The sequence below is a fragment of the Amborella trichopoda genome, chromosome 10, assembly GCF_054954075.1.
Source record: "Amborella trichopoda isolate Santa Cruz 75 chromosome 10, AtrichopodaSantaCruz75HAP2 v2.0, whole genome shotgun sequence".
Taxonomy (NCBI): Eukaryota; Viridiplantae; Streptophyta; class Magnoliopsida; order Amborellales; family Amborellaceae; genus Amborella; species Amborella trichopoda.
Genome location: NC_142345.1, coordinates 2,336,380 through 2,362,862, shown reverse-complemented (window position 1 = coordinate 2,362,862; position 26,483 = coordinate 2,336,380). Strand labels below are relative to the sequence as shown.

The following is a 26,483-nucleotide window of genomic DNA, read 5'->3' as shown; positions in this document are numbered from 1 at the left end:
TGTTTATCTTATTTAGAAAATATATTATCTCAAAGATATTTCAACTTTTTGATTGTATCTTAAAAAGAAAAGGTTTATGAAAGGTTGACACCCTAAAATGTAGAATTAAGATTTAGCTCTTAAATCCTTCGGAAAAAGTTGTTTTGATATTAGAAAAACATCTAATTGATCATCTTAGCATCGTGATATATAGACATAAAAAAATAAGATATTTGAAGTCTTAAAAATAGTACATCTTGCAACACATTATCTGGACCATCCATTTTCAAGATGTTCATAGTTTGTAGATCTCCTTAATTTGAACTATTTTTAAAATTATAAAATATTATAATTAGAGATAAAAATATATTATTTTGCTATCTTAAGAATTTTCAATACCAAAATTGCATCTCAAAATGTACCAAAATTGCATCTTATAACAATGTTTAGAGGTGCACCCTATTTTGATGGTTTAAAGTTACAATCTTAACACACCTATATTAAAAAGGACGAGGTTTCTGTCAACCTTATACTATTGAAGTAAGGAGTGCCTCAAAACTATGCCGAAAATGCAGATTCGGTGCCCCAAAGCTTTGCAATGATATGGAAATCTATTGTTTCTTCAATTTATGAAATTTAAAGTTCAAAAAATAGTGACGGTCAAGCTAATCTATAACCATTGAAAATCTTAAAAATCGATTGTCTAGATAATATGCTAGAAGATGAGCTATTTTTAGTATTAGAATCACTTTCTTTCATGTCTATGAATCTTGAGGTCGAGATGACCGATTTGAGGGTTTTCCAATATAAGACCGACCATCCCCGGTGAGATTTTGGATTCACCTTACACCTTATATAAACTTTTTCCTATTAAAAAAAAATGTCAAATCTTTAGTGTCCAAGTAACCAAACGGCACGAAATAATTCTACATTAAAAAGTAGCACTGCCATTTATAATTCTCTCTAACGTGCATTGAAACTTCTCCGCATTCGCCTCTCTATGTGACTCATAGGTGCCTTCGTGCCTTCGTTTATAATTCTCTCTCTAAAATCTCTTGAAACTTGTATGCATTTGCCCCTCTCTCTCTACAAGCAATCTGGTCTCTTTCTCTCTACAAACCTACCGCGCTGCGCTCTCTCCCTCTTCAAATTATGCATTCCTTTGCCGCTCTTTGCAAGCACTGCGTCTCCTCCACTTTCTCTCTCCTAATCCCTACAGTATCTCTCCCACTTTCTCTCTCCTAAACCCTACATTCTCTCTCTCTCTCTCTACAAATTAAAACCTTTCTGCACCTCTCTCCCTTTCTTTCTCTTCAAATCAACTGCACATCTCTGTCCCTCTCGTGCAACTTCAAATTCAGAGACTTCCATTTTTCTCTGTCTAAGATCATGAATCTCTGCAAGTTTTCTTTTGATTTCCCACTCTGTGCTCTGTAATGCTTGCGTTTAAGCCATGGAGCTCACAGATGAGCAGAGAAAGAGGGCTGAGGCCAATAGGCTTGCTGCTCTCGCCAAGAAAAGGCAGAGAGAAAACCCCAATTCATGGCAGCTTTTCAAGTGCCGAAAGGTTTCAAGAAGCTCATCCGAGAGTGAGAAAGCTGCAGAGAATGAAAATAAGATAACAGAGAAAGCATGCGAAGGTTTTAGGGTTAATATTGAGATTTGTTCATCTGATGGGTTCTCCATGGCTATTGAGCGAGTTCCCGGGTTCTTTTACTACAGAGAAACGGAGTTTCAGCAGAGGGTTGAGCCTTGTCTTTCTTCGGTGAGTTTCTCTCCTTGAATTTTGTTTTGTTTGGTGATTCTCTCTCTGTACATTTCCTTATTTATTTACTCTTTCTGGGGTATCTGGGGTTTTTTTCATTAATTTTTTTTCTTATTTTTGGAGTATCTTTTCGTCCCTCTGTGGGTAATTTAAATTCTTGGAGTTGTGAACCAGGTTTCAAAATTTTGGGTCCCCCATAAATATGGCTTTCGAACCTGTAAAATTCAAATTTTAATAAGAGAAATGGAAAGTTGCCAGTTAATTGGACTTCTGGGTGCTGATATTATTTTTTGTTGGGCCCTCCTATTATAGTCTACGTTACATGTAACTCTTTGATTTGATATTATTTATCACGATTTTTTTTTATTTTGGTTTGGCTTGTTATTATTTTACATGGCTGTTGTTTGCAATCTGAGCAAATGTATAATCTATATAAGTGTCATTTATTAACTTCTGAGTAGGAGGTTAGTTTCTGCTTTCAATTTTTTATGGACTTGAATTTTCTTTCTCTAGTTTCATCTCTTTGATGAGTTGTAGAAGTTCTCCATTTGTGGTCTTCATTTTTTGCTAGGTTGTTCCTCTTCGCTATGTTGAAGTCGGGGGTCGTGGAAAGGTACCTGTTTATAAGCTCAAGGACTATGATTTGGTGGTGAGATGCCTAAAGAAAATCCCAAGAATTCAATTGCAAGAGATACCTTGGAGAACACTTGCAGTAGTTCAAAAATTATCTTATTCCTCTATTGGAGGCAAGTGGATTCCATGCATGCCAAATCATGTGTCAGACGATGAAGTAGATGCATTGCTAGGAAAGTTGCCGAGAAAGTTACGAGATTTGCTTCTACCATTTCAATTAGATGGTGTTAAATTTGGTTTACGAAGAGGTGGGCGCTGTCTCATTGCTGATGAAATGGGGCTTGGGAAAACCATTCAGGTATATGCTTGTTCTTTTTATTATGGCATTCCTTGTTCAATTTTTTTTTGTCATGCATTTGGTAGTGTATGCAGCTCTTCTCTTTCTTTAGCATGTTTATTTGTGATATCTCAAACTTAATACTGATTATTTCTGGAAGTACAAGGGCATTGTTTTGATATATCTTTCTTCATACTACCCATTTCTTTTTTTTGCCAGCTCTTTTTCTTGCTTGTTTTTGTCCTCTTTTGATCTCTCACTTTCTTTTCATTTGTCTCTCCCCCTCACTCTTTCTTTTTCTTTAGGCATGCAACCTTTTATTTTTCTTCTTGCAGTGAGTTAGTATCAACATTGGTGGCCTTTTCGAAAATTGAGTTGTTCACTTTTACAATTTCATTTCAATGTTTTCTCTTTGCAGGCAATAGCCATTGCATGTTGTTTTATGAGTGAAGGTCCTGTTCTTGTTGTATGCCCAGCCATTTTGCGGTATTCTTGGGCAGAAGAACTGGAGCGCTGGCTTCCATTTTGTTTACCAGCAGATATTCATCTCGGTAAGTATTTGTCAATATCAAGTTAGACATACTATAAAACATGTGCTGTTAGTTTTAGTACTGATACCGGTTTATTGTATTATATCCCTCTAGCAAACTCCTCTACTCTAAAGTGTTTGTTTGAATCTGATACTGAAGACAACATATTTTGTGCTTTGTTGTGTCTCATGTGCTTGTCTAGGTGGAACTAGACTCAATGGGTCTAAAGTTCTCCTTCTATCAGGGTCCAAGAATTTGGTACAGGAAAATATTAGGAAAGTGATCGAGCGTATCTATTTTATTTAAATTTTTCCAAGGTCTTCATGTATGAAGACTCAAAGATCTTCTACAGTTTGTAGAAGTTATGATGGAAGATTCTTGAGTTTCACTATATGAGAACTTTCTTTGAGTGGCAAGAAAATTCCAGCACTAGAATAGTAGAATCCAACCTCAGATGAGCTAGTCTGTCTTTTGCAAAGAATGGGGACTAATCATCTCCGAGGTGAAGTTAAATCATTTGACAAAATGGTACTCGGGGCAATTTTAGCTTGCTTGTACTGAGATGCATGCAATTTAGTTATGAGGAGAACTTCACTCTTTGCGGAATGATGTTAAGGGGAAGTATACCATAGACACCTGCATATGGTATATGCACAAGTAATCATCAGCTTGAGCATCCACTATCTAATGGTGGAGTTGAACCATAGTTGTTATGATGGAAAACACCGGACGTTCTACGATATGACACTTTGACTGCACTGTCTGTCCTTGTGGATGTATGGTGGCCCAGCTGTGGATGGTAATCATTCACAGCATGCGTTTTTACTTTCCATGAAGCAAATGCATGCTTATATATAAAACATGAAGGATTCAAGATTTAGCCATTAGGTTGGATGTTGAAATTCACGTTATTGATATAAGGAAGTACTCATGCAATTTTATGAGTACAGTTGGCTGTAACGTGCTTCTATTCAGTTATCCTTTCAAATTTTTCTATTGGCTTTTTATATTTCCGAGGATTAACATAAAGATTTTAGAATACCAGCTGCCAAGTCAACCAAATGTATTCACAAACCATTACTGGTAGAATGTGTATTATAGTTGTAGCTTGAAACCTAAGAGTGTATGGGAATAAATGAAAAAGTATCATTTGCGCACAATGTTAAGCAGCTATTTCGTGTGCATGAGTTCTTGTACACATGTACACACACAAATATACAAAATTGTGTAAATGGTATCCTATTATATTGACGTTGTGATGAATTTATCTACTGAAACAAAATGCGGTGATTGCTTGACCATTTATTAGGAAACTGTATTTTGAGTTTTTGGTTCTTCTGCACTTCGTGGATTTCTAAACCTTTTAATTTTTGTTGGAAGCGACTAATCATGATGTCCTTAATCGTTTTGATGCCGTTGAATTCCAAATTATACTCTTAATGAGATCCATGTCCTGGATCCTATAGGTATAAACATGATTGTCTTCTCTTTTGTGTATGATCACCAACTATATTTGTCTATTCTTTTCCTTATTCATCATATTTCAACTTATTTTTTTGCAGTTTTTGGCCATCAAAATAATCTTGGGAACTTGACAAGATGCCCCAAAGTAGTTGTTATCTCCTACACAATGCTTCATCGTTTGCGAAAGAGTATGCTAGAGCAACAATGGGCAGTTATGATTGTGGATGAGTCTCACAATGTCCGATGTACTAAGAAAATGATAGAGTCCCAAGAGGTACATGCCATGCCTATGGTTTGATAGTATGGATTTTGCACAAACTCCTCGTTTAGAAGGCTTGGTGGTCTATGATGTGCTTAAAAAAGTCAATTGCCATAAATTTCATATGATAAATATTAGCTTTCAAAGTTTTCCTTCCCTTTTTTTTTTTTTTTGTTTTTGTTCTTTTTTTGTTTTTGGTGGTGCAACTGGGGGGGACCGTAAGGGCTTGTAATCTTAAGTCTGTTTCTTCCAATGCTTTAGAAAACTTCAAGTATTCTTGAAAAATAGAGGGGTTCCTCTAATGTTGTGCGAAAGTGATACATTAAGCTCCATAATCACTTTGTAACGATGGTTTTGATTCCCTCTTCATTACTAGATCCAATATTTTTGGGATCCAACAATTTTTTTGAGAAAGTTAACTTGATTGTATTGCTATAATAAATTACATAAAGATTGCTTCCTGGGGAGGAAGCTTAGAACACCAAAGGCCTTGTAATTACAGATGGCTATGAAACAGAATCAAAGCAAGAAGAGGTGTCCTAGCGAGGTCGAGGGGGAATTAAAAGAATACACTCAAACAGTGTCATTGAGTGCCCCTTCTTTGGCTAGAGAGTTGGCCTCTTAGTTCCTCTCTCTCCACACGTGGTTCCATGAGATTTGAAGGGCTCTGGATAAGTTTGAGATCTCGTTGAAAATTTGGAGCAAGCACCAGGGGCATTCAGCTATGCCTGATGCCCAGGAGGTAACATTACGGGAGTCGCCTTAGACAATCAAAGTTTGGCCCCAGTTATTATCGAAAAGTTTGAGACCTTCTAGTACAGCTAGAGCCTCTGCTGGTTGAACGTCTTGATGGCTAGCGTGCTTGGAAAAAGAGGCTACGGTGTCCCCTTCGTGGTTGCGGAAAAGGCCTCCTATTCCCGCTGGCCCCGGGTTACCAATCAACAATTAAGTGGGCGATTCTGCTCTAGGATCCCAATCTTGCGTTCCGGGGAAAGGGGATCTCGCTCCTCCGCCATTCTTAAAATTTGGAAACTCGATCCTTCATATTAAGGATTATTGATGTTGAAGGGCAAAATTATTCTTATTTTTTATTTTTATTCAATTTTAAAAGATGTATATTATTGTCTTGGTTTTAGTGTTTATTTCTAGGATCTTTTAGTTTTTAAGGGATTCTAGGGTTTTTATTTTTTTTGTTTACTTGATGAGTACTATTCACAATTACTGTTCATAGGGGTAAAACTATCATAATGAATTTTAAGTTGAGTTAGGATATACGGGTCAATGTATTATTTGTTTGGACATTTTTTGTACTTGAAACATTAAATTATAATATATACGTGGTGTGTACGGCCTTGAGGGGTCATTCCACATGATTTTTAGAAATTGAAAGAGAGAAAAGCTTAAGGTTTTGGAACCCTAGCTTGGAGTATGGAGAAGAAACCATGGGTTTTTTCGATTTGTGCTTGTGTTTAGCTTTGTTTCTTGTTGATTTTTATGTTCTTCTCACATTGGTATCAGAGCCTGCGATCTACACGGAACGTACTATAGCATTGTATGAAAGTTATTGTAGCAAGTTTCTATAACAAGGTACTTTAGTGTCGATTTTGTACCTTAGATCAACAACAAAACCTAGATCTTGTGCATTTAAACGAGTTTTTGTTCATTATCTGTCTAGGGTTTGTGATTTGAGCGATCCAATCAAGGCAAGTAGGTGTCGTGCAAGGGGGTTTTCATAGATCTGCTCCATGATCTCAGATATGAGAGAATTGAAGAACTTGAAAGTCAAGTTCAGCAGCTGACACAACAATTCGCTTGCCTCAATAATAGGCAATACGGTGATCTTTCAGCCCAAGAGGATTTCAAGTATAAGCCTTTTCACTTTCGCGCTCTACGTGTGGATTCAAGTGTTGAGGATGGTGATAGAAGACCTAGATGTTGGGAACATAACTCTACAATTTTTGGTTTGGAGGATGAGATTCTTGTCTTTGACAAAGATTGCCTCGAAAATCCGCAAGTTGCAGATTGGGATTCACCTCCAATCTTAGACACATACTTAGATGAAGAACAAGATCTTGTAGGAGATCCAATCTACGATGATGATCAATATTTCTTGGTTGAATTGGTATCTGGCGAGAAAAAAGATGGACTCAAAGGAGAATTGATAAGTGAAGTTATTGGTTTAGTCGCTAATTTCAAAGATGCACTCGTGGTGTGTTCTAGAGTTGAGCTTGGGGAAATTCAGCAGGGTTACATGGCTAAAGTGATGCAACTTCAACAAATTTATGTGATTAAAAATATTATCAACATACAATGACCCTTTTCTCAAAGGTTTCTTAGTTCTAATGCACAATCGTTGTGTTTTGATTGATGCAGTAATCCATAAGTCCCAGGATCATGTTTACAATATTCGAGTTGAAGAATGTTGCCGAATTAAAACCCAATTTCATCTTAGCACACTTTAAAACTTGAGAATGAGTTTTCTCCAACCAGGAGAGAATGATGGAGGGCAAACTTATTTTTATTTTTGCTCTCAAAAAGAATTATTCTTATTTTTTATTTTATTTAGTTTTAAAGGATACATATTATAATTTTTGTTTTAGGGTTTATTTCTAGAGTTCTTAGTTTTTTTTAGGGATTCTAGGGTTTTTATTTTTTTGTTTATTTCATGGGAAAAGTTTATATAAGGTTGCAACCTTCAAATGTAGAATCACATATGCACCTCAAAAATATACCGGAAAGGTTGTTTTAATGTTGAAAAACGCTCTAATTGATCATCTCGATATCAAGATGTATGAATATTTTTTAAAAAAGTTTTTGAGTCCAAAAAATAGTGCATCTTGAAACACATTATCTAGACCGTCCATTTTCATGATTTTCATATGTTTATAGATCTACTTGATTTTAACCATTTTTGGAGTTTAAAATTTTCTAATTAGATATGAAAATAGGCTTTAAGATAATCCTAGAAATGTTTTACAACAAAATTATATGTTATGATAAAATTTAGAGATGTGCCTTAATTGGATTGTTTAAGGTTGCAACCTTATAGAAACCTCACCCTTACTTCATAAGTAGTATTTATATTAACTGTTCACAGGGGTAAAACTGTCATTATGATTTTATTGGTTGAGATATATGGGTCAATGTATTATTTGTTTGGACACTTTTTGTACGTGGAGCATTAAATTATTATTACTTTTTATTGGTGAGCAAACAATACAAATGTAGTTAGAAAAGGAAATTCCTGTAGATTGTCAAGAAATGATGTCTTCATACTTCTTTTAGGATATTAATATAGATTTAGCTCATTTAAGTTTTAAGGATAGACACATGTTTCATTTAGTTTCCCTCTAATTCAAGGTTTAAAAAAACACTAGGCAGTCGGCCTTGCACGGCGCCCAAAACCTCAGGCGTCCTGTAGTACAAATTGTTTATATATATATATATATATATATATATGCTATTCAAATGCACATTTATTCATAAATTTGTGTCAAATTTGTAATTTATTGCATTTGAAAATATTATAACATACTTTTCTATATACAAACATATGACATATACTTTTCTATATATAAACATATGACATATACTTTTCTATATACAAACATATGACAGATCGCATGTTGAGAATAAACTTGTTCGGAATTTCAAAATTCAAATCATACAAATTTTTTTAAAATTTAAAAGTCTAATACGCTATGTATTAGTGATAGTCTCCAACTCTCCATATTCTATAATAAAAGAAAAGTTTAGAAAGCTTCTTCGAACCACAAAAAATACTTTTGATTCTCAAAAATAGGTATAGCTAAGAGATTGAGGGCTTATGCAAATGTTCTTTTAACTTTGGAGGTTGAAAATAACTCTCATAACCTATTTAATCAATTTTGGGGGTTAAAATTACCCCCTTTTCCCTTTCGGGCATCTTTAAAAATCGAAAAAGGCCCACATCCACCCACCCAGAACTGGGCGATGGGTGCCCGCCTGGGCACCTGCCCAAAATGGGGCACCCAGGTCTAGGCGTGCGGTTAGAGGTGTCTTTGGCGCCTAGGCATCGGGAGGACCGTTTTTTAAGATCTTGCTCTAATTAGAATTGATTACTAGCTTTTATGACTTTGTTAGCTAGAATTTGATGTCTTTAAAGAGATACGCCATGTGATTTCTTGATCAAGCCTTAAGTAGACCATAGAGCGATGGCCTTTGCAACCTGCATGTTGGTTACTGTTAATAGTCTCCTGAAGGAGTTTGGACTTAACATTCAGGATTTGTTTTCGAGCATGTTGATGTCATAAATGTCAACACCAATTGTCTGATTCATGAATTAAGAAAAAATCATATCAAGGTAGACTCTAATTGAAGCAGTTATAAGGAATCCTTCTATTTCAAATTTTCCAGTCGGTTCACTTGATCTGGAAGCCGCATCCTCACTTTCAACAAGCTACCTAAGAATATTTGATATTTTTTTTGCAGCTACTTTGGAGTGTTATTGCATCAAGCCTTTCTAATAGAAGCATCCTGATATTTTAAAGGGTGCTACATTGCTACATTCATCTATTTGTGGTTTTATTATTAGTTTCCTAGGTTATATGATGGTCCATTCAAGGAAATGCCATTCTGGGTAGTGATTGATGGAATGCTAAGTCCACATAACAATTTGTGAAAATAGGTCAGATCTGTTCTTCACTGGATTCTAATATGGCGCACACTGCATAATAAGGCTGCAAGAAGCACACAAATCATGAAGTGGTTGAACATCCAGAAACTGATGACTTTGTGGTATTCTGTCCTCCCCAATTAAAATTTGCCACTCATTCTAGTTTGAGTGGTGATCCAAATATGGTCTTAGTCTATATGGTTGTTTAGTAGGTTTATGTAAGTTAATAAGCCTTGCAGGGGAATTATCTGAAAATCTTTCCTCACGATTATTGTAAGGAGCCCTGAATTTAATTTTGCAAAATTTCTTCTTTTTATTAAGGAAAAATGTACTAAGAGACCATTGACTTTTTGCACAAGGAGGCACAATCACTCTTGTCCTTCAGATTTCAAATTGGATGGTTGAGTGTGTCATTGACTAGACTCAAAGCTCAATGACTAGACTCAAAGCTAAAAAAAAAAAAAATCTCAAACTTTGTGACACACCCCAAGCCATCCAATTTGGCATCTTTTTGCTGGGAGTAATTGTGAACTTGTAAGAAAGATAAATGGTCTCATAGTATACAATCCCGTTTTTTAATCTTCTAACAGATGATGTACTGCATTTGGCAATTTTATAACATCTTATTCAACTCGTAATATGCTTTTCTGTTTGTTTATTACAGACAAAAGCTGTTCTTGACATGGCAACCAATGTGAATCGCATAATCTTGCTTTCGGGAACTCCTTCATTGTCAAGGTTATTTTGATTATTGAAGCTGCAATAGGTTTTATTACGTCTCCCTTGTAATTTTCATTACATAATAAACTATATTAATGGAATATTTCATTTTCTGAGGCAAACATTATATATTGAAATATTAGTGAAAAAGATAACCTTGACATCATCTCATTATCTCCTGTTGTGATAGTTGTTCCTTTGTGATTTCAGGCCTTATGATATCTTTCATCAGATAAATATCCTATGGTTAGTATGCTTCACTTCTGACATTTATTTTCTATACTTGTTCCTCTCTGAATTTCTTTCTCAATATTGATTATCTGCTTGTCGACCATAGGCCAGGGTTGCTAGGCAAAGACAAATATGAGTTTGCGAAAATCTATTGCTCCATGAAGATAATCCAAGGGATCCAAGGGAATTCTTATAAGGTGCTCCCCTCAGGCTCATTCAACAGTGAAATATGCACGATTGATTTACACAGTTTATCAATGTTTGTAACTAATGAGTAAATGTACGAATTGGTTACAAGCAACTTTTTGAAATCATATTGTTATTTTTTGCCTGAAATGTTCTTACTCGTCTTGGCAAGGAACTATTTCAATCGAACTTTACCTGCTTATTGCGTGAGTTATAAATCACCATGAGACTTAGTCGATGTGCTTTACTATATTGTATGATATGTGGTTATAATTGTGCATTTTTTATGAATGGTATGTCATTTTAGGTCTAGTGGATTGGCTAGAGATTCCAGTTATATTGTGTTTATTCCATTTGCACTATTTATGTGGACGAATAATTTTGAGGCATATATTCGTGGGAACAATGCTTGTATAGATGCGTGCCTTATATACACATCACTGGATGCAGCATATTGAATGCATGTATCTATGCACATAAATATATTTATGGTTGCATGTGCGTGTTTTTGTTTGTTCTCAGATGCTACGTTATGTTTGATATTTATCTTGGTGGTAATCTGTAGAATGATTAAGTTCTTCCTAGTTCTTATGGGCCTTTTACTGATACCATTCTAATGCTATTGTTGGGAGAATTAAGGGCCTTTAATTGGCTTTCTTATGAAAGTACTGAAATTGCCACATAAGTTTGCCGTCTTCTGATTAGAAAAAGTTTTAAGTTTTAATGTGTATTGCTGCTCATTTTCAGGATTTTTCAAAGGGTGTTCGCTTGCAGGAGCTTAATGTGCTACTCAAGGAAACAGTTATGGTCTGTTCTGCTTTTGCTTGCTATTAATATTTCATATGCTATTTTTCTTTTCTAGATATTTAGAGTACACATCCTATATTCTTGTTTCACCATATAGCGTGGTGATATCTTCTTAGTCTTGTAAGATTTATTCATTGGTTTATGCCTATCAATTGGGTCCACAAATCTCTGTGCTAGTAGTACTTCCAAAAGTGACTGTTACCTAAATTTTATTGTAGTCTTCCAGAACACAACAAATCGACTGGGCATAGCTGCTAATATGTATAAGTGTACACTGCCAAATATCGCAGTGTTATGGTGTGGAAAAGATGTCCATTTGCTTAAATGGGAACTAAAATAAGATTTTTGAGAAAATATCTGCATTGAGAATGATGCAAAGCATGGGATACATGGGGAATAATATCAAAGATCTGAAGCAAAATGTCTGAAGCAAAATGTAAACTGTATGTAACTACTCTTTCTATAACTTTTTCAATGTGATGAGAACAAACACCTTATGACACAGTGATTAAAATTGGAAAATTGTATGGATTTGTTTGCGTATTGGTTTTTCCTTGGGATAGTATTCGATGCATCACAATACTTAACAAAGACAAAGGGAATGAACTTTGATTGTATTTGGCGCATTGCATTTGGATATGAGTTACACATGTTCTTCGACTGCCTCTTTAAATGGCAGATAAGGCGGATGAAGGAGCAAGTGATGGTACAACTACCACCTAAACGCCGCCAGATCATTAGATTAAAGTTGAAACAATCGGATATTAATGCTGCAATGGAAGCTGTAAGGGGCGGCACAGGGTTGTGCATGGATAATGAATGCAATTGTAGATCTATGTTGCACTCTTCCCCTTGCCATAATGGTCCTAATGGTGCTCCTTCAGATAATTGCTTTGAATCAAAAGGTAATCTTTTTTGGGAAATTGTACCCCACTGAGTACACTCTAATGGACTATGGAGAAACCATCATTCATTTTGTCATCACCATCCCTCGAACTGATGGAGGCATAGGTGAGAGTGGGATCCACCAGAATAAGACTTGACTCTAAATGGTGGGTCCCACTCTTTCCCCATCACTCCATTTCAATTGATAATGGTGAACCGATGTATTACATAGTCCATTGGTTTGTAGCATAACTTGTTTCTGTTGTTAGATTATAGTATACATTTTTATCTTTTTTACTGCCAATCATATACAAATTAGATTGCATTTCATGTTCATCTTCCAAGAACTGTTCATGCAAATTTCATGAGCATCCTGTGATGAGTTTTTAATCTCAAATGCCTTGCGCATAGTGAGATTTCACCTGATGACCCTAAGGGATGGAACTCTTTGTGCCAAAACTTCTGGGTTGAGTGTTTGAATCCTTAAGCATTTATGTGACATGAAGCAGCAGTAAGGAAACTTGGCATTCAGATCTTTTTATGTGTTAATTTGACAATGTCTCAATCAAGTTATGAAATTTATGCCTGTAGAGATATGTTGCATCTGGCCAGGGAAGTCCTTTCTGTGTACTTAAATTTCTTTTCTTTTTTAATATGTTTTTAGTATATTTTGATTTGGTAATCGTTATATATTTCTGCTTTCTTCATTCCATTGGATTCCAGATATTAGGACTCAGCACAGTACTTCGAGAGAGATGTCATATCAAGAGATAGGCATTGCAAAGCTATCTGGATTTTGTGAGTGGCTTTCGAACCATCCAGTTTTCATGGAAGCTGAGGATGTACAAATTTCTGACAAGGGACCATGCTTCCAGAAAATGATCATTTTTGGGCATCATTTGAAGGTTCTTGATGGAATACAGGTCTTGTTCTATTCGATACATGTCAATGGTAGTGGAATAATAACTAGATGCTCTGAAGTTAATCAAATGTCATAAATCCGTTAGGGTGATCTCAGCTGTAATTTTATTTGTATGGGGAAAGGCCAGTTTTTGTAGCCTAATTAGTTATTGTAGTTTTATCCTGGGAATAATTAGTGATGACTTCCCGCTGAGTTAATGGGATTATGTGATGTAAAATATTTCATAATGGGTTTCAAGGTTATAGATAGCTGAAGGCTGACCATTATGTGTTTTGTTAGAGAAGTAATTTTTGAAGAATTTTCTAGGAAGTAATTGATTTACAAATTTTTTCCTTCTTTAGGATGTCACTTGTCGGAGGGGAGTTGATTTTGTCCGTATTGATGGGAGCACACTTCCTAGAGCTAGGCAGATGGCAGTGGAAGCTTTTCGTTCAAGGGCTGAGGTCTCTTGTGCTTTTTAATTAGCATAACTTCTTTTGTGCTATAGTAATGGCAAATATTTGGCTATTATGATGCAATGTGGGTAGTCTGGTCATGTTACTTTGAGAGACCATTTAGTGCATTGCCTTTTACTATAGGTGAAGATCGCAATAATTGGTATCACGGCTGGTGGAGTTGGACTGGACTTTTCCTCTGCTCAAAATGTGGTCTTTGTGGAGCTTCCAAAATCTGTTTCAGAATTGCTTCAGGTGTTTTTATATAAGAATTTTAATTTGATTAATTAGGCGAATATTTTATAATGGCCATTATTTCAACAGTTTTGGCTTTTAATCTCCATACAAATTTTCCATATGATTTTTGTAGCCATATAATTTGTTTGTATATCATTTAAGGCTGAGGATAGGGCTCATAGGAGAGGACAATCAAATGCTGTCAATATTTATATCTTTTGTGCAAAGGTTAGATATCTTTACTACATGTTTTCTTAATAAAAGATTTGCATCAATTGTTCATGGAGCTTCTCCTATGGAACTCGTGGAGTTTTTGTCTAAAACAGAGAGCATTCTTCTCTCAGGGTACCTCGGATGAAGCACAATTGCAACGTTTAAACAAAAGTTTATACCGTGTTTCAACTATGATGAATGGAAGAGATGATGCTATACAGGAGATAAAGGTGCATATGGGTCTCCCTGTTTTCTATGATATTTTCCTTTTCACAGATACTATTTTCTTAATTCAAATGATATGTTGGCTGAAAAGTTTCTTTAGAGTTAGCAATTTGATATTACATATAGTGGAACTCTGAAAACATTAACTGTGAGTTGTCTGGCAGTCCTCATTATATGGAGTGTTGGGGTGACTTGTCCCGCCCTTAAGTTTCAGTAGCCCAGAGAGATTTAATTTTTGGGGGTAAAACCTAAATAGATGAGTTGTGGCTAATGTTATAGATTCATGATCATTACTTTTCTAATTTTTATTCGAAGTTGTTAAATCTTGTTTTAAAGTGTCTTTTGCTCTCCGAAGCTGATATTTTCTGGTAAAAAACAGTAGATATGCTCGTCGATGACTTGTTTCGTGAATGGTATCTGATATTAAGGTCTAATTCATTGCTGATGCTATGCTTCATATGCTTATTATCTTTTTGCCTACTTACTGGCAGGTTGACACAGTCCAAAGTCTAGATTTTCTGGATGATTTTGGGGCCTCCAATGAGAATGCCTTTACCAAAGAAAACATGAAAGTAAATTATTTAAATCAGGATTCGGTCAGTAGGTTCGTTAAGTGCAGTGCCGAAGATGAAAGCATGCCCAAGGCCAAGGGTGATGCTACTTCTTTCTCCAAATTCGAGCCAACAAATTCTCAATTATCTCCAGCAAATGAGAAAATGCAGACTGAGGAAGCACCCAGTGAAGCATCTATAATCGGTAAAAGTGGAGTTGGACAACAGATTGAAGCTGATGGATTTGGCTCCATTTCTCCAAACTCACTTCGGTTTGAGGTAGAGTTGAACTTCATATTTCAATTAATTTTAATGATATTTGAACTTGTTAAACTCCATATTTCTTATTTTGGGGTGGCACTTTAGGGCAAGGCTCTATGTCTTCTCATTTTCTCTATTTCCATATTAGATGGATGGAGCAAGGGTCTTACAGTTACCAGTGTTGTAATGCTACTTAATGATTTACTTAAGGATGAATCCTTACATATCGTCTTTTTCAAAAAGGACAGTGGTTATCCTTGTATATGATTATCCTTGTATATGAATGCTACTGAATTTCAATCTAAATTTCTATTTCAGTGGTTAGGAACCTTGTTTTTGTTCATCAATGTACTTTAGTTTGAATCTAATAACCAAACATTTATTGTAGTTCAATGAAATAATTTGTTAAAGAGAATGACGGTTCTTATGGAACAGAAAATGTTTTACTTATTTCTTTGTACTTAAGGGGTTTTTATACTTAACAATATTAATCTACTCTCGTTTATAGAAACAATATTAATCTACTCTCGTTCTGTAGTAATTATGTTATGAACTGCTTAAATGCTGCTTATTTTGTTGTCATTGTCTTCTTTTGAGTAGGATTTTGTTCTCCATCATCTGTTCTCCTTCATATCTGTTTTCTGATAGGTAAGTCGACATACCGGAAGGGTGCACTTACACATATGCATTCCAGGTGAGGATTCACGACCAAGGCTTCTTTCTGAAAACTTTAGGCCAGAGGATCTGGAGTCACACAGTTTATGTACTAGTACTATGAACAAGGAAGCCATGCCAATACAGGAGAATCCGATATATAGGGATGTTTTGCTTGCTTTCCTAAAGGAATGGAACAATCTAAGACCTGTTGAGCGGAGTAAATTGCTGGGAAAACCCCTGCAGCTGCCTTTGGATCTTGAGCTCTACTATTTGAAGGAAGAGCGCAACCATGGATCTGGAGTAAGTTTTCGTCATTCTTTCTTGATGAAGACTTGTATCATTAATCAGATAAATTCACATCTAAGCCAAGCGATGAGAACACAAGTTAGGGTTGCAGAGCTGTTGAGAAGAGCACCGATTGAGAAGTAGAGATGGGGAATGGTTTGTGATATATCAGTGATACTTTGAAATTAATATTTATTTATTTATTTTACTTTTTTAAATGGACAATTGTGGGGCATGTATACCATTAATTAAGCCAAAATATTTGACATCCCGATGGAACATTTCCTCCATTTGCTTCCTCGGGTAATAGCCCAGTGTAGGAGTAATGTTAGGACCTGAAATTTGGGTAATGTAACCTCTTGAACTAGCAGTCAACCTCCCAAAAAAAAAAAAACCAAAATTGAAACTGCCTTGTTCTTGGACAAATAACATTCTGAGATTGAATAGGGACTCCGACTTTGGACATTCTGATGTAAGTGTTTAAGAATCTCGAAATCCATCTTTTTTTTCTTTTTGTTTTTTTCTTTAAAACTAATGGTCTAGAGATTATTAAATTGATTCCAAAATTTCAGATAAAAAGAAATTCCTTCTTAAGTGGCTTTTATTTCCCAGCGGGATAATGATATGAAATAAATGAAAATATCGTCTTGGTTCAGGCTAGCTCCAGATGGAAAGGACTTCCTCAAGCTCTTGTAACGAGTTTGATTCCCACTCATTCATTTAACTTACCAAGAGAAAAAAGTGCAAATGGATATCTTTAAACTCTGCGTTTAATATTCTACAATATCTACTTCTATAGTTTTGTTTTAGCTCATGTTGTACCCTCTGAATTCGAGTAATGTTTGTTGGTGTCATGGCTAATAAACATTTATTGTAACAGGGACTGTTGAAAGGCAAAAGTAGAAGGCGTTTTACTCCTCTAAATGAGCTAAGTTGTGCTCTGCCTGAGAATGCAATGTGGAAAAAGATCACCCTTAGTAGCGGCCATCCCAATAAGGAGAAAGAATACATGCAGGCCTGGACCATAGCGGATGAGCCACTTTGTAAACTCTGTCAAAAACTTTGCACGTAAGTACGCATGCATAACACAATTCTCTATTTAATTTGGGTGATTGAAAGTTCAGAATGAGGGATCCTGGGTTCTCCTCGGACAAAATTAGTAACCTGGCAATTGAGCCAAAGGTTAGGAAATAAAACAGTTGTATCCACAGTTGTTGGGAGCGGGAGCGCGAGTGGGGGCTGGAGTGGGAGTGGATGTCTAGGATTGACATAAAGTTGAGGCTCCATCCCATAGGAGCTTCTGGGAGAGAATGTGTGTGTGTGTGTGTTAAAGTTATTTAATTAATTGAGAAATGTATAATCTACTTTTTAGCATTATCTGCACATGCATAATGAGAATTCTACAACCTAAAAGTCGCATCAAAAATAGAGAAAAATGAGATTGGAGGGCCATGATAATGGTTGAATTTAGGAATAGCCTAGAGTCCCTAAACAGATGAGACAAGGAAAGTTGAGCATGCAAATATAAATTATAGTGAATTATACACTTTAATGGGAGTGTGTGCGTTAGTTGACTGACCTAAGGTTTGGGCAGTTTATGGCTATGATCATTTCCAAAATCCTTAACCCTTGGCATGTGGCGCTACCAAAAATGTTTTTCAGTAGGTCATTCCTTATTGAGGTTTAGAGAGATACCTAGGGATGGTTAGTAACTTAGTGGTCTTTGGTGTGCGGATGTAGGCTTGTGAGAACGAGATCTAAATCCTCAACAAACTTTCACACGACATGTACACATGACAACAATATTGTAGAAAGCAACCCTAAAAAGGAATAGGTGTACATGTGCTTAGAGGGAGCCCCCCTTGTACTATAGTGATATGTGCATCTGACTTGCTCTTCAGAGGGAGGGGGGGGGGGGGGGGGGGGAAGGATTGTAATCCACATTCCAAGACTATGGTTCAATAATTTCTTGGCGAATTTTGAAGAGCTAATCATGAGCCCCTGCATGAGATTGTGGGTCATGGGTCACGTTGGGTTGTTTTGAAAAGATAGTTGAGGGTCATGGTTATTGGATCAGGTGGACTGCCTTGATAGTCACTTATCTTGATCCATTGGTAGTAGTCCACTTCTAGATATTTTTTGTTTCAGTTTAATAATTTTTCTGTGAATTTTACAATTTTTTCAGAATTTTTACAATTGGATCCAGCTCCACATGTGTGCCACTCCACATAGGTGGGGTGTAGAGCCCATGGGGGCCCACACCGTACACAAGGTGGGACGCCCCCCTCGTGCATATATATATATATATATATATATGTATTGTGTGTGTGTGTATGTGGAAAAGTATACAATGAGAACATTGACCTTTGATACAAGGTGGTGACAATTAATATTGACCATTAAATGTAGCAAACCAATTTCATACGTAATTGTATCAAGGGTGAATTGGTCTTCATTGTATACCATCTTTATATATAAAATAACAATATCTTTTATCTTTTTGATTTCCTACAATCTTGAGAGTTCTAGAAGATTAGCTATAGCTTAGTTTTATCATAGTTTGACTAGAAGTGGATATAGGTCAAAGATTCATGGGATAAGGATCCTACAGTTCCTCCCTAAATAATGTTGGCTGATTCATTGGATAGATGGCTCAAAGTTAAGTCTATCTCACCTAACTGATTTTCTAAAGTCCTATTAGTCATGATGAGTCGCAATTTTAATAAGCATACTTAAGGTCTTTGAGTCCTAAATAAGGAGGGAACCTTCCCTCATTCTCTACACAATTTTCCTTAGCATCTTTATATCTTCATTCTCTCCTCCATGCCACACATACTCTGACTCCTCTCTTTTCTCTCTCTCTCTCTCTAGAGTGGGTCACATGCACCACCCTAGAAACCCGAAGGGGGTGATGCACACTGCACACCACCTAGTGCTTGAAAAGGGAGGAATGCCCAGTCCTAAGAAAAAGGGAGGTGCCTTGTGGCATATTCCCTAAGAGTTCTAGAGGGTTACATAAATCTAACCTATGCTCACCTAGATTTGTGAGGTATTGCCTAAGGAAGCTTTCTGGCACAGAAAATTCAGCGAGGCCAATAGGATCAAAGTGCTCCATCAGTTAGGAAATCGAGTGTAGGGTGTATTAAGTCGTATGGTGGTGAACCTAGGCAAATTTGAGTAACTCAGCTGTTTGGTTTTGTTTTCAGCCATTATTCACTTATTTATTTTCATTTCCAGGAAAAATATTTGTATTAAAATTGTTAATAGAAGCTTGTTTTTCATTCCTGGATTGTGTCTATTTTATTTGGTAGTAATAACAAAGATCCTAGATTGTATTTAGGGTTTTATTTCTTATTATAACAATGTATTGTGGCACTTGTAAGTGGAATTTAGATCCATTAATAAAAGAAAAGGAGAAAATAATTTATTTGACTCCTTCGAATTCCATAGTTACTTCTTTCGGTGAGAACCATTTGTTCTAGAAAACCTTGGCATTTCTTCCTCTTCAGGGCTATCCGGGACTGGGGACCCCCCTAGGTCTAACCCGACTCAGGTGACTCGAAGTCTGTTTGCCACTTAGGTAACCACATACATCGAAAACGGAAAGCAAAATTGTATATAGGTGGTTGTTAGCTAGAAAATTGACAAAAAGCCAAAAAAAAAAGAAAGTGCAAAATCAAAGCTATCAGGTTCAATTTTCAAAATATTTGAAACTTCCTCTAGAATTGAGATCCCTCCAAATCATGATCATGGCCTATTTTTAGTGGGGTCATGATCCCCTTCCAAGGGAATCAAGATTCCTTCTAATTTGTGATTGAGAACTTTATGAGATGGGCTTGGGCTCCCTTGATGAGAGGAGCGAGCTCCAGTCTGTCGACGGCTCCAGGATCATCGGAGCGAGATCCCAAGGGGGAATCTCCAGCCCCACTGGGCTGCTTGCATCTATGGTTGTATCTTTGTTTTTATTGGAATTAAGCAGTTGTATCTGAACTTTACTGATCACTGAATATGTTTTTGGTGCAGTGGCCACCTCTCAAAGGAACCAGAGTTTTTTGAGGATCTCTTTTGTAATTTATGCTGCTATGAGGAATACAGGATAAGAACTAGCCAACAAGCACTAAGAGAGGTGAGGATCATTAAACTTGACCTGCTATTCCACTATTTGCTGGCTCATTACATAATATCACTTATATGTGCTTGAAATGAAACAACATGAGAACATTTGTTTTAGTGCTCTTCATTCTTGCAGACAAAAAGATGGGGTAAAGGGCAAAGGAGAGTGGGGGGATGCAGTTGTTTTATGCAGTTGTTTTGCTAAGATTCCATGGGAAATTTGATAGACCATACTTAATTTTCATTTATGCCTTTCCCTTTGATGCTATATACTGGTTTTCACGGACTTTTGCTTGTAATTCAGGCACTTTTCCAGATTGAGCAGGGTGTTTGTACTAACTGCAAGTTAGATTGCCATAAGCTTGTTAAATGTATAAAGCCCTTATCTGTTAATACTCGAAGAGACTATGTTCAAAAGGCTGCTCCCAATGTTGCCAAGCATAAGAGCTTGTAAGTTTCTGTCCTTTACTCTGGTACTTTGGCTTTCTTTTTTTTCAGTTGCTTAAATAAGAAATTTAATCTTTTGTCTCTTAATGGGAGGTTCATGTCATTCATAGCACGCACCCTTGAATGTGTCAGGATTTCCGTCCGTGTCCGTGCGCATGCACAAGTGTGTATGTAGTCTGGACAGAAGCGCTACAGTAGCTTTGGTCTGGCTCCCAACTGTCCAAATGAATTTTGATTGTTGCGGTTGTCCAAAACTATATGAATTTTATTTATTTCAAAAAAACGGACTGAGCTGAAATTTTAAGGGTGTGTGCACTTCAACTTCACAAACCTAAAAAAAAAGAAGTAATTCTCGAAAAATAAAATCACCAAAGCGTCCGTGTATTTTTCAGGACATTTTGGTTATTTTATTTTTAAGAATTATTTTTGCTATTTTTCTTAGGTTTGTGATGGTGCACACCTCAAAATTTAAGCTCAAATCCGATCTATGCAAGAAAAAGATAAAATTCGTGTACTATAGCACTATTGCTTTGATGGAGATTGGACAGTTGGGAGCTAGACCAAAGTTACTATGGCACTATGGCTCCAAACTTGTATTGAAGCCTTTTCCATATATATATATATATATATATATATATATATATATATGGGAAAAGTTTATATAGAGCTAAGGCTATATATATATATATATATATATATATATATATATATATATATATATATATATATATGGGAAACGTTTATATAGAGTTAAGGCTCTAAACAATCAAATTTGAGCCTACCACAAACATTTCACTAGAAGAGGTTGTTTTGACGCCCAAATATCGTCAAATTGATCATCTCGACATCAAGATGTTGGCACATGAAAAACAATGGATTTCAAGTTTTGGAAATAGTGTATTTTGTAATGCATTTTTGGACTGTCAATTTTCAAGATTTTCAAGTTTTCATAGATTGATCGATCTCCACTATTTTTGAAGCTTTAAAATTTATAAATAAATATAAAAATATATTTTAAGTCTATCACAAAGATTTACAATATTGAAACCACATTTCTCAACACTATTTGAAGGTAGGCTCTAATTTGATTGTTTAGAGCCTAGGCTCTATATAAACCGCACCCTATATATATATGCATACATATATATATAGAAAGTTTATAAATGGTTGCATCCTTAAAATGTAGAAATACGGTGCACCTCAAAAATCCATCATATTGGAAAACCCTCTAATTGGTCATCGCGACATCAAGATGTATGTATATGAAAAGAAAAAAAGATTTCGAGTCCTAAAAATAGTGTTTCTTGCAACACATTATCTGGACCGTCCATTTTCAAGATTTTCAAGTGTTTATAGATCTACTACTTGATTTGAACATCTTTAGAGTTTAAGATTTTATAATTAGAGATGAAAATAGATTCTCAAGCCATACTAAGTATTTTTACACCAAAACTATATTTATGATAAAATTTGATTGTTTAAGGTTGCAACTTATACAAATTTGATTGTGTGTGTGTGAAGCCTTTTTATGGTTCCCAACACATATTCTATGTGTCTAGGAACCATTAGCCATCCATTCTTGATCAAACTGCTCTCAGCAAGCCGCAAAAAGTCACAAATGAATGCCTTTGTTTTCTTTTGTGAGGGAGTTTACTATTCGTATTTGCTACAAAAAGGAGTGTGGCAGCCAAATTGGGTTCTCTATACAAAGCAAAACCATACGGTATTCTTCTGAAAATTTTTGTACATGCGAAATACACCGGTACAGTCTTTATTGAGTGCGGGAGGAGAGAGGTCAAGGAGGTCCAGGCACTCAAAGGGTGGAAAAAGGTCCCAGTTGTACTTCCTGAACAAGCTCCTTCCTAGTTTGCCTTGTGCTGCGTATCTCGCCAAAAGATTTGCATAGGCCTGCATATATCGAAGATTTTGTCAGAATGTGTTTTAATTTCCATGGACATGGGGAGACACTTGAGGCCCACTAAATGACATTTTTGGTCTCCCTTGACTATCAAAATAGGGTTCCAATCTTGGTTAAACCTTCTGAGGCCCTCAAGAAGGGCGAGAACCTCAGCCATCGAGGAGTCGACATGGCCATTAAATCTTGCAAAAGGGCAGTAGGATATTTTTTTTGAAATATTTACGTACGGACTGGGTTTTTCTACCGTTATAATGGAATGACCCAAAAATAGGCCCTTATTACCTAGAAGGATGGAATCCCGAATTATTATTATTTTTTTTAAAGTTTGCCCTCGGTCCGATGTTTGCAACATTGGACTGCTTGGTAACCCCAAGTTTGCAAATATGAGGGAGGAAGAGGTCATTTAGGGCGAGGGGCATTCTGAGAAAAAGCAAGTTCTAAACAGGTCTATAGTCTCCACCCACCTACTCCTTTGCAACCCTCACCATATCCTCCTTTTGACCTTGGTGGTGTATTGGATGTCGTAGGCCTTGATCCCAGGGTGCCTCTTCTCAATATGGGCAATCCAGTACTCACTCATCCGAGAACCCTGTTTGGCCTCCATGGTTTAGGGCCCTTCAGACCAAGCTCTCGTGGCCGAGATCGAACACCAAAAGATTGCAGGGGCATCTACGTACGAAGATGTCGGCTATGGCCCTCATCTTGCGCACTGTCATGCCCCTGTCAAGTTGGAGGTGGAGTAGTGGAGCAAGGCATGGACTATGTCTTGAGGGATCTTCTCCCCCTTTTCCTTTTTTTTGGTGCAAAACTTTCTTGACTGTTGGTGATGGCAAGGGTGATTTTAGGAGGCGGGGAAGAAAAGATTCCACACAAAACCCGAGAGGAGAGGTCATCGAGGAGGAATGGACACAGAAATCCTTCCAACATTTTCTTATCCCATCCCATCCGTCGCGGCTTCTACCCTCTCTCCCTTATTGTATCTAACGCCTCCCCTCCCTCATATTTTGTAAATTTGGTAAAAATATCGAGGTTACCGAGCAGTCCAATGTTGCAAACATCGGATTGAGGGCAAACTTGAAAAAATTAAAAAATTCAGGAATCTGTCTTTCCAGGTAATAACAGCCTATTTTTGGGCCATCCCTATAACGGTAGAAATACATCCGTATGTAAATTTCCCATTTTTTTTAGAATGAAAAAGGACAGTAGGATATTACCATAATTGTCTCTGAAAGTGCTCCCATTGCCCATGGGACCCAGTTGCCAAGGGAGCAGCCGACGAAATTTACCTTGGTTTGGCCCTGTTTCAATGGTCTCCAAAGAGAGGAGCGAGGGATTTGTAGTGGTCTAAGGTCTTTCAGGACATGTCAATCTTGGAAAAAAGCCTAGTTGGTGTGATGACTGAACATTTTGTTGTTCCTCGGCCAAAAAATGGCCAGTGCTTCCCATTGAAGATCCTGTTGTTCCTCTTGGTCGAGATCCCAAAGGGTGGCATCCACTCTTGCATGCCAAAGGGAGATGCCCAACCTCAAACATGGTGGACATTTAATGAAAAGGATGAGATGTGGACAGAGTAGGGAGTCAGCTATGTCCAGTTGAATTACTGTAGCAAGAACCTCCACAAGCCCCAAACTGGATAGCTATGTAGGAGTAGGTGTTTGCTTGATTTTCCTCTGATTTGCATCACACCTGTTTGGGATCGGCATACCCCTCTTTTGTAGCAGGTCAGCAGCGGGGGCTCTTTCGAACGTGGCAATCCAGCTGAATAATTAAATCTTTGAAGGAATAGAAGAGACCAGGTTTGAGAAGCGAGCGAGGGAGATGAGGAGAATGGTTGGTGGCTGCTACAACTTTCCATTAAAGGGTGCAATTAATACGTTATTATTGTTGGCTTACTCCCAACTGTATGATATATGATGAAGATAGGACAGTTTTGGGCCTTCTAAAGACATAAATTATGTATGGGGTGTGTATATTGAGAGAGAGAGAGAGAGAGAGAGAGAGAGAGAGAGAGAGAGACTGTAAAATGATAGTTTGTTTCTGCTATTATATGTTTGTTGTGCTGTTTTGTATAGACCTCACCAACAGAGGCTTTTCACGACGGTCCTATGTTTTTATGCAGGTTGGACAAGCTCATCCATGAACCCGTAGAAGGCAATGCATGGCATGCAGACCATATTGTTCCAGTCTACAAAGGGGGTGGTGAGTTTGTGAGCACATCCCGTATGGATCTTGACTAGTTCACAATCTGAGTTATTTTTATGAGAACTTATTCGAAACCTAAGTTACATTAGATGGAACTAATGTTCGTTTTTTGGGACATGCCTCCCTCCCTATTTCTTTATTTTAGCTCTGTCTCTCTCTTTCTATCTCTCCTTTTATGTACATGTCGCCCCCTTTGGGGTTTGATGTCTGTATTACTGTTTAATAAAATTGTGGTGCATCAGAATAATAAAATGAAAAGAAAAAAATCTTTACGAGATCCATGTTACTTGTCAATAAGAAACAACTTGAAGACCTAGCTCTAATTCTACTTAATTGTTAACTCTTACCTGACTATCATTCAGGGGAATGCACCTTAGAGAACATGAGGACATTATGTGTTGCTTGCCATTCTGAAGTTACAGCTGCTCAAAGAGATGAAAGATGCATGTTGAGAACCAAGGCTAAAGAGCAACTCAGGGTCTTAATACTGGAGCTTAAAGATGGAGCCAACGAGGAGCCACTCAAGTTAATGGTAATTTTAGTTCTTGCACCAAGTTAAATCATACTCGTACTGCACGAAAAAGGTTACTGTGTTCTCCATTTGCCTGCTATATAAACTTTAACTGGAACCACCAATTTCGTGGAACGAATGCTCGTCTGTTTCCCTTAAAAAACATAGTGAAATTTAATTAGGACAAGGAAGAAAAAAATAATACAAAGAAATTCTTTGTTCTCTCTCTTGGAAAACATGAAACATTTGTCAAAAGATATATGCTCCTGCGGGGGCATATCGTCCAATGACTCTCTTGGCTAAAGCCCTATCCAAGAGTGATTTTGGGATCCTAAATTTTGGGTATGTAACCTCCTCAACCTATGCACACTTAAAAAAAGAAATTCTATGCACACTATGTGCCTATAAAATAATACGTCTCAAGATACTCTTTTGGACAATCATATCTAACTGTTTTACGAACTCAATATTGTTTTTATTATTGAAAATACTCATTTGGTGATTCTAAAGTGATCTCAAAGTTTCGGGTTGGAAAATCCTCCAAAGTAGCTCTTGTGCCCAACGGAGTAAGTGTACATTGTGCTCCCATGGGAGTGTGGTATATGTGGCCGATAGTTTAGGTAGTGATCATGAGTATTTGTTATGCAGGAAAGAGTGCTATTGGAGGAGCAAAATTGTGAAGATGATGAGCTGTTGGTTGATGTTCCTGGGAGCTCATATTCCATAACAACAAAGCATGATACAGATGTCACATGAAAATACCCCGCCTAAAATATATTTTTTGATATGGAAAATCTTTTCTCGGCTATAATGGAGGCCAATATAAGAGGGGTAAAGCTCCCTGCTCCCCTCTTATTTTCCTCTTTTCTTTTTTTTTGGTCCCCTATTCCGAGTAGGGGAGGGGGGTGGGGGTAAGAAGTAGGGGGTTATAGGGTAGTGTAATTTTAAATGCAGCCTCTTGATTTAAGTGCTTCTTCTCAATTTTGAATGCAGCCTCTTGATTCAAGTGTATTATTGTTATTATTTTTTGACAGGAGGTCCTTAATGTATGTGTAACAAGTGGGTTATTATGGCTTTCATAAACATTAACAAAGGCCAAGAAATTCTTTTTGGAAAA

General features: G+C 36.8%; 1 protein-coding gene across 7 annotated transcripts; it reads left to right on the top strand.

Moving 5' to 3' along the window:
* The first annotated feature begins 937 nt into the window (after positions 1–937).
* On the top strand, positions 938–26,483 carry LOC18427928 (SNF2 domain-containing protein / helicase domain-containing protein / HNH endonuclease domain-containing protein). Of its 7 annotated transcripts, none has more exons than XR_016043102.1 (22): positions 938–1,744; positions 2,316–2,675; positions 3,073–3,205; positions 4,747–4,922; positions 10,226–10,299; positions 10,492–10,527; positions 10,619–10,709; positions 11,446–11,505; positions 12,185–12,410; positions 13,114–13,313; positions 13,654–13,755; positions 13,891–14,001; positions 14,146–14,211; positions 14,328–14,426; positions 14,913–15,251; positions 15,928–16,190; positions 17,056–17,243; positions 20,199–20,301; positions 20,593–20,738; positions 24,773–24,852; positions 25,218–25,387; positions 26,015–26,483. XR_016043102.1 is itself a non-coding variant. In XM_020663478.2 (22 exons), the coding sequence occupies exons 1-22, from the start codon at positions 1,433–1,435 to the stop codon at positions 26,120–26,122; spliced, it is 3,489 nt and encodes a 1,162-aa protein (XP_020519137.1). In that variant the 5' UTR covers positions 938–1,432; the 3' UTR covers positions 26,123–26,483. The 7 variants fall into 7 exon arrangements, 5 of the variants coding, with proteins under 5 accessions (XP_020519137.1, XP_088706169.1, XP_088706171.1 ...); XR_016043101.1 differs by having other exon boundaries at positions 15,882–16,190; positions 20,425–20,738; XM_020663478.2 differs by having other exon boundaries at positions 15,882–16,190.

Excerpts from the sequence above, each read along its gene's own strand:
- LOC18427928 (XM_020663478.2), top strand. The coding sequence starts at position 1,433 with ATGGAGCTCACAGATGAGCAGAGAAAGAGGGCTGAGGCCAATAGGCTT. Across the intron at positions 14,212-14,327 it reads TTTATATCTTTTGTGCAAAG|GGTACCTCGGATGAAGCACA; the intron begins GTTAGATATCTT and ends TTCTTCTCTCAG. Across the intron at positions 20,739-24,772 it reads GTTGCCAAGCATAAGAGCTT|GTTGGACAAGCTCATCCATG; the intron begins GTAAGTTTCTGT and ends GTTTTTATGCAG.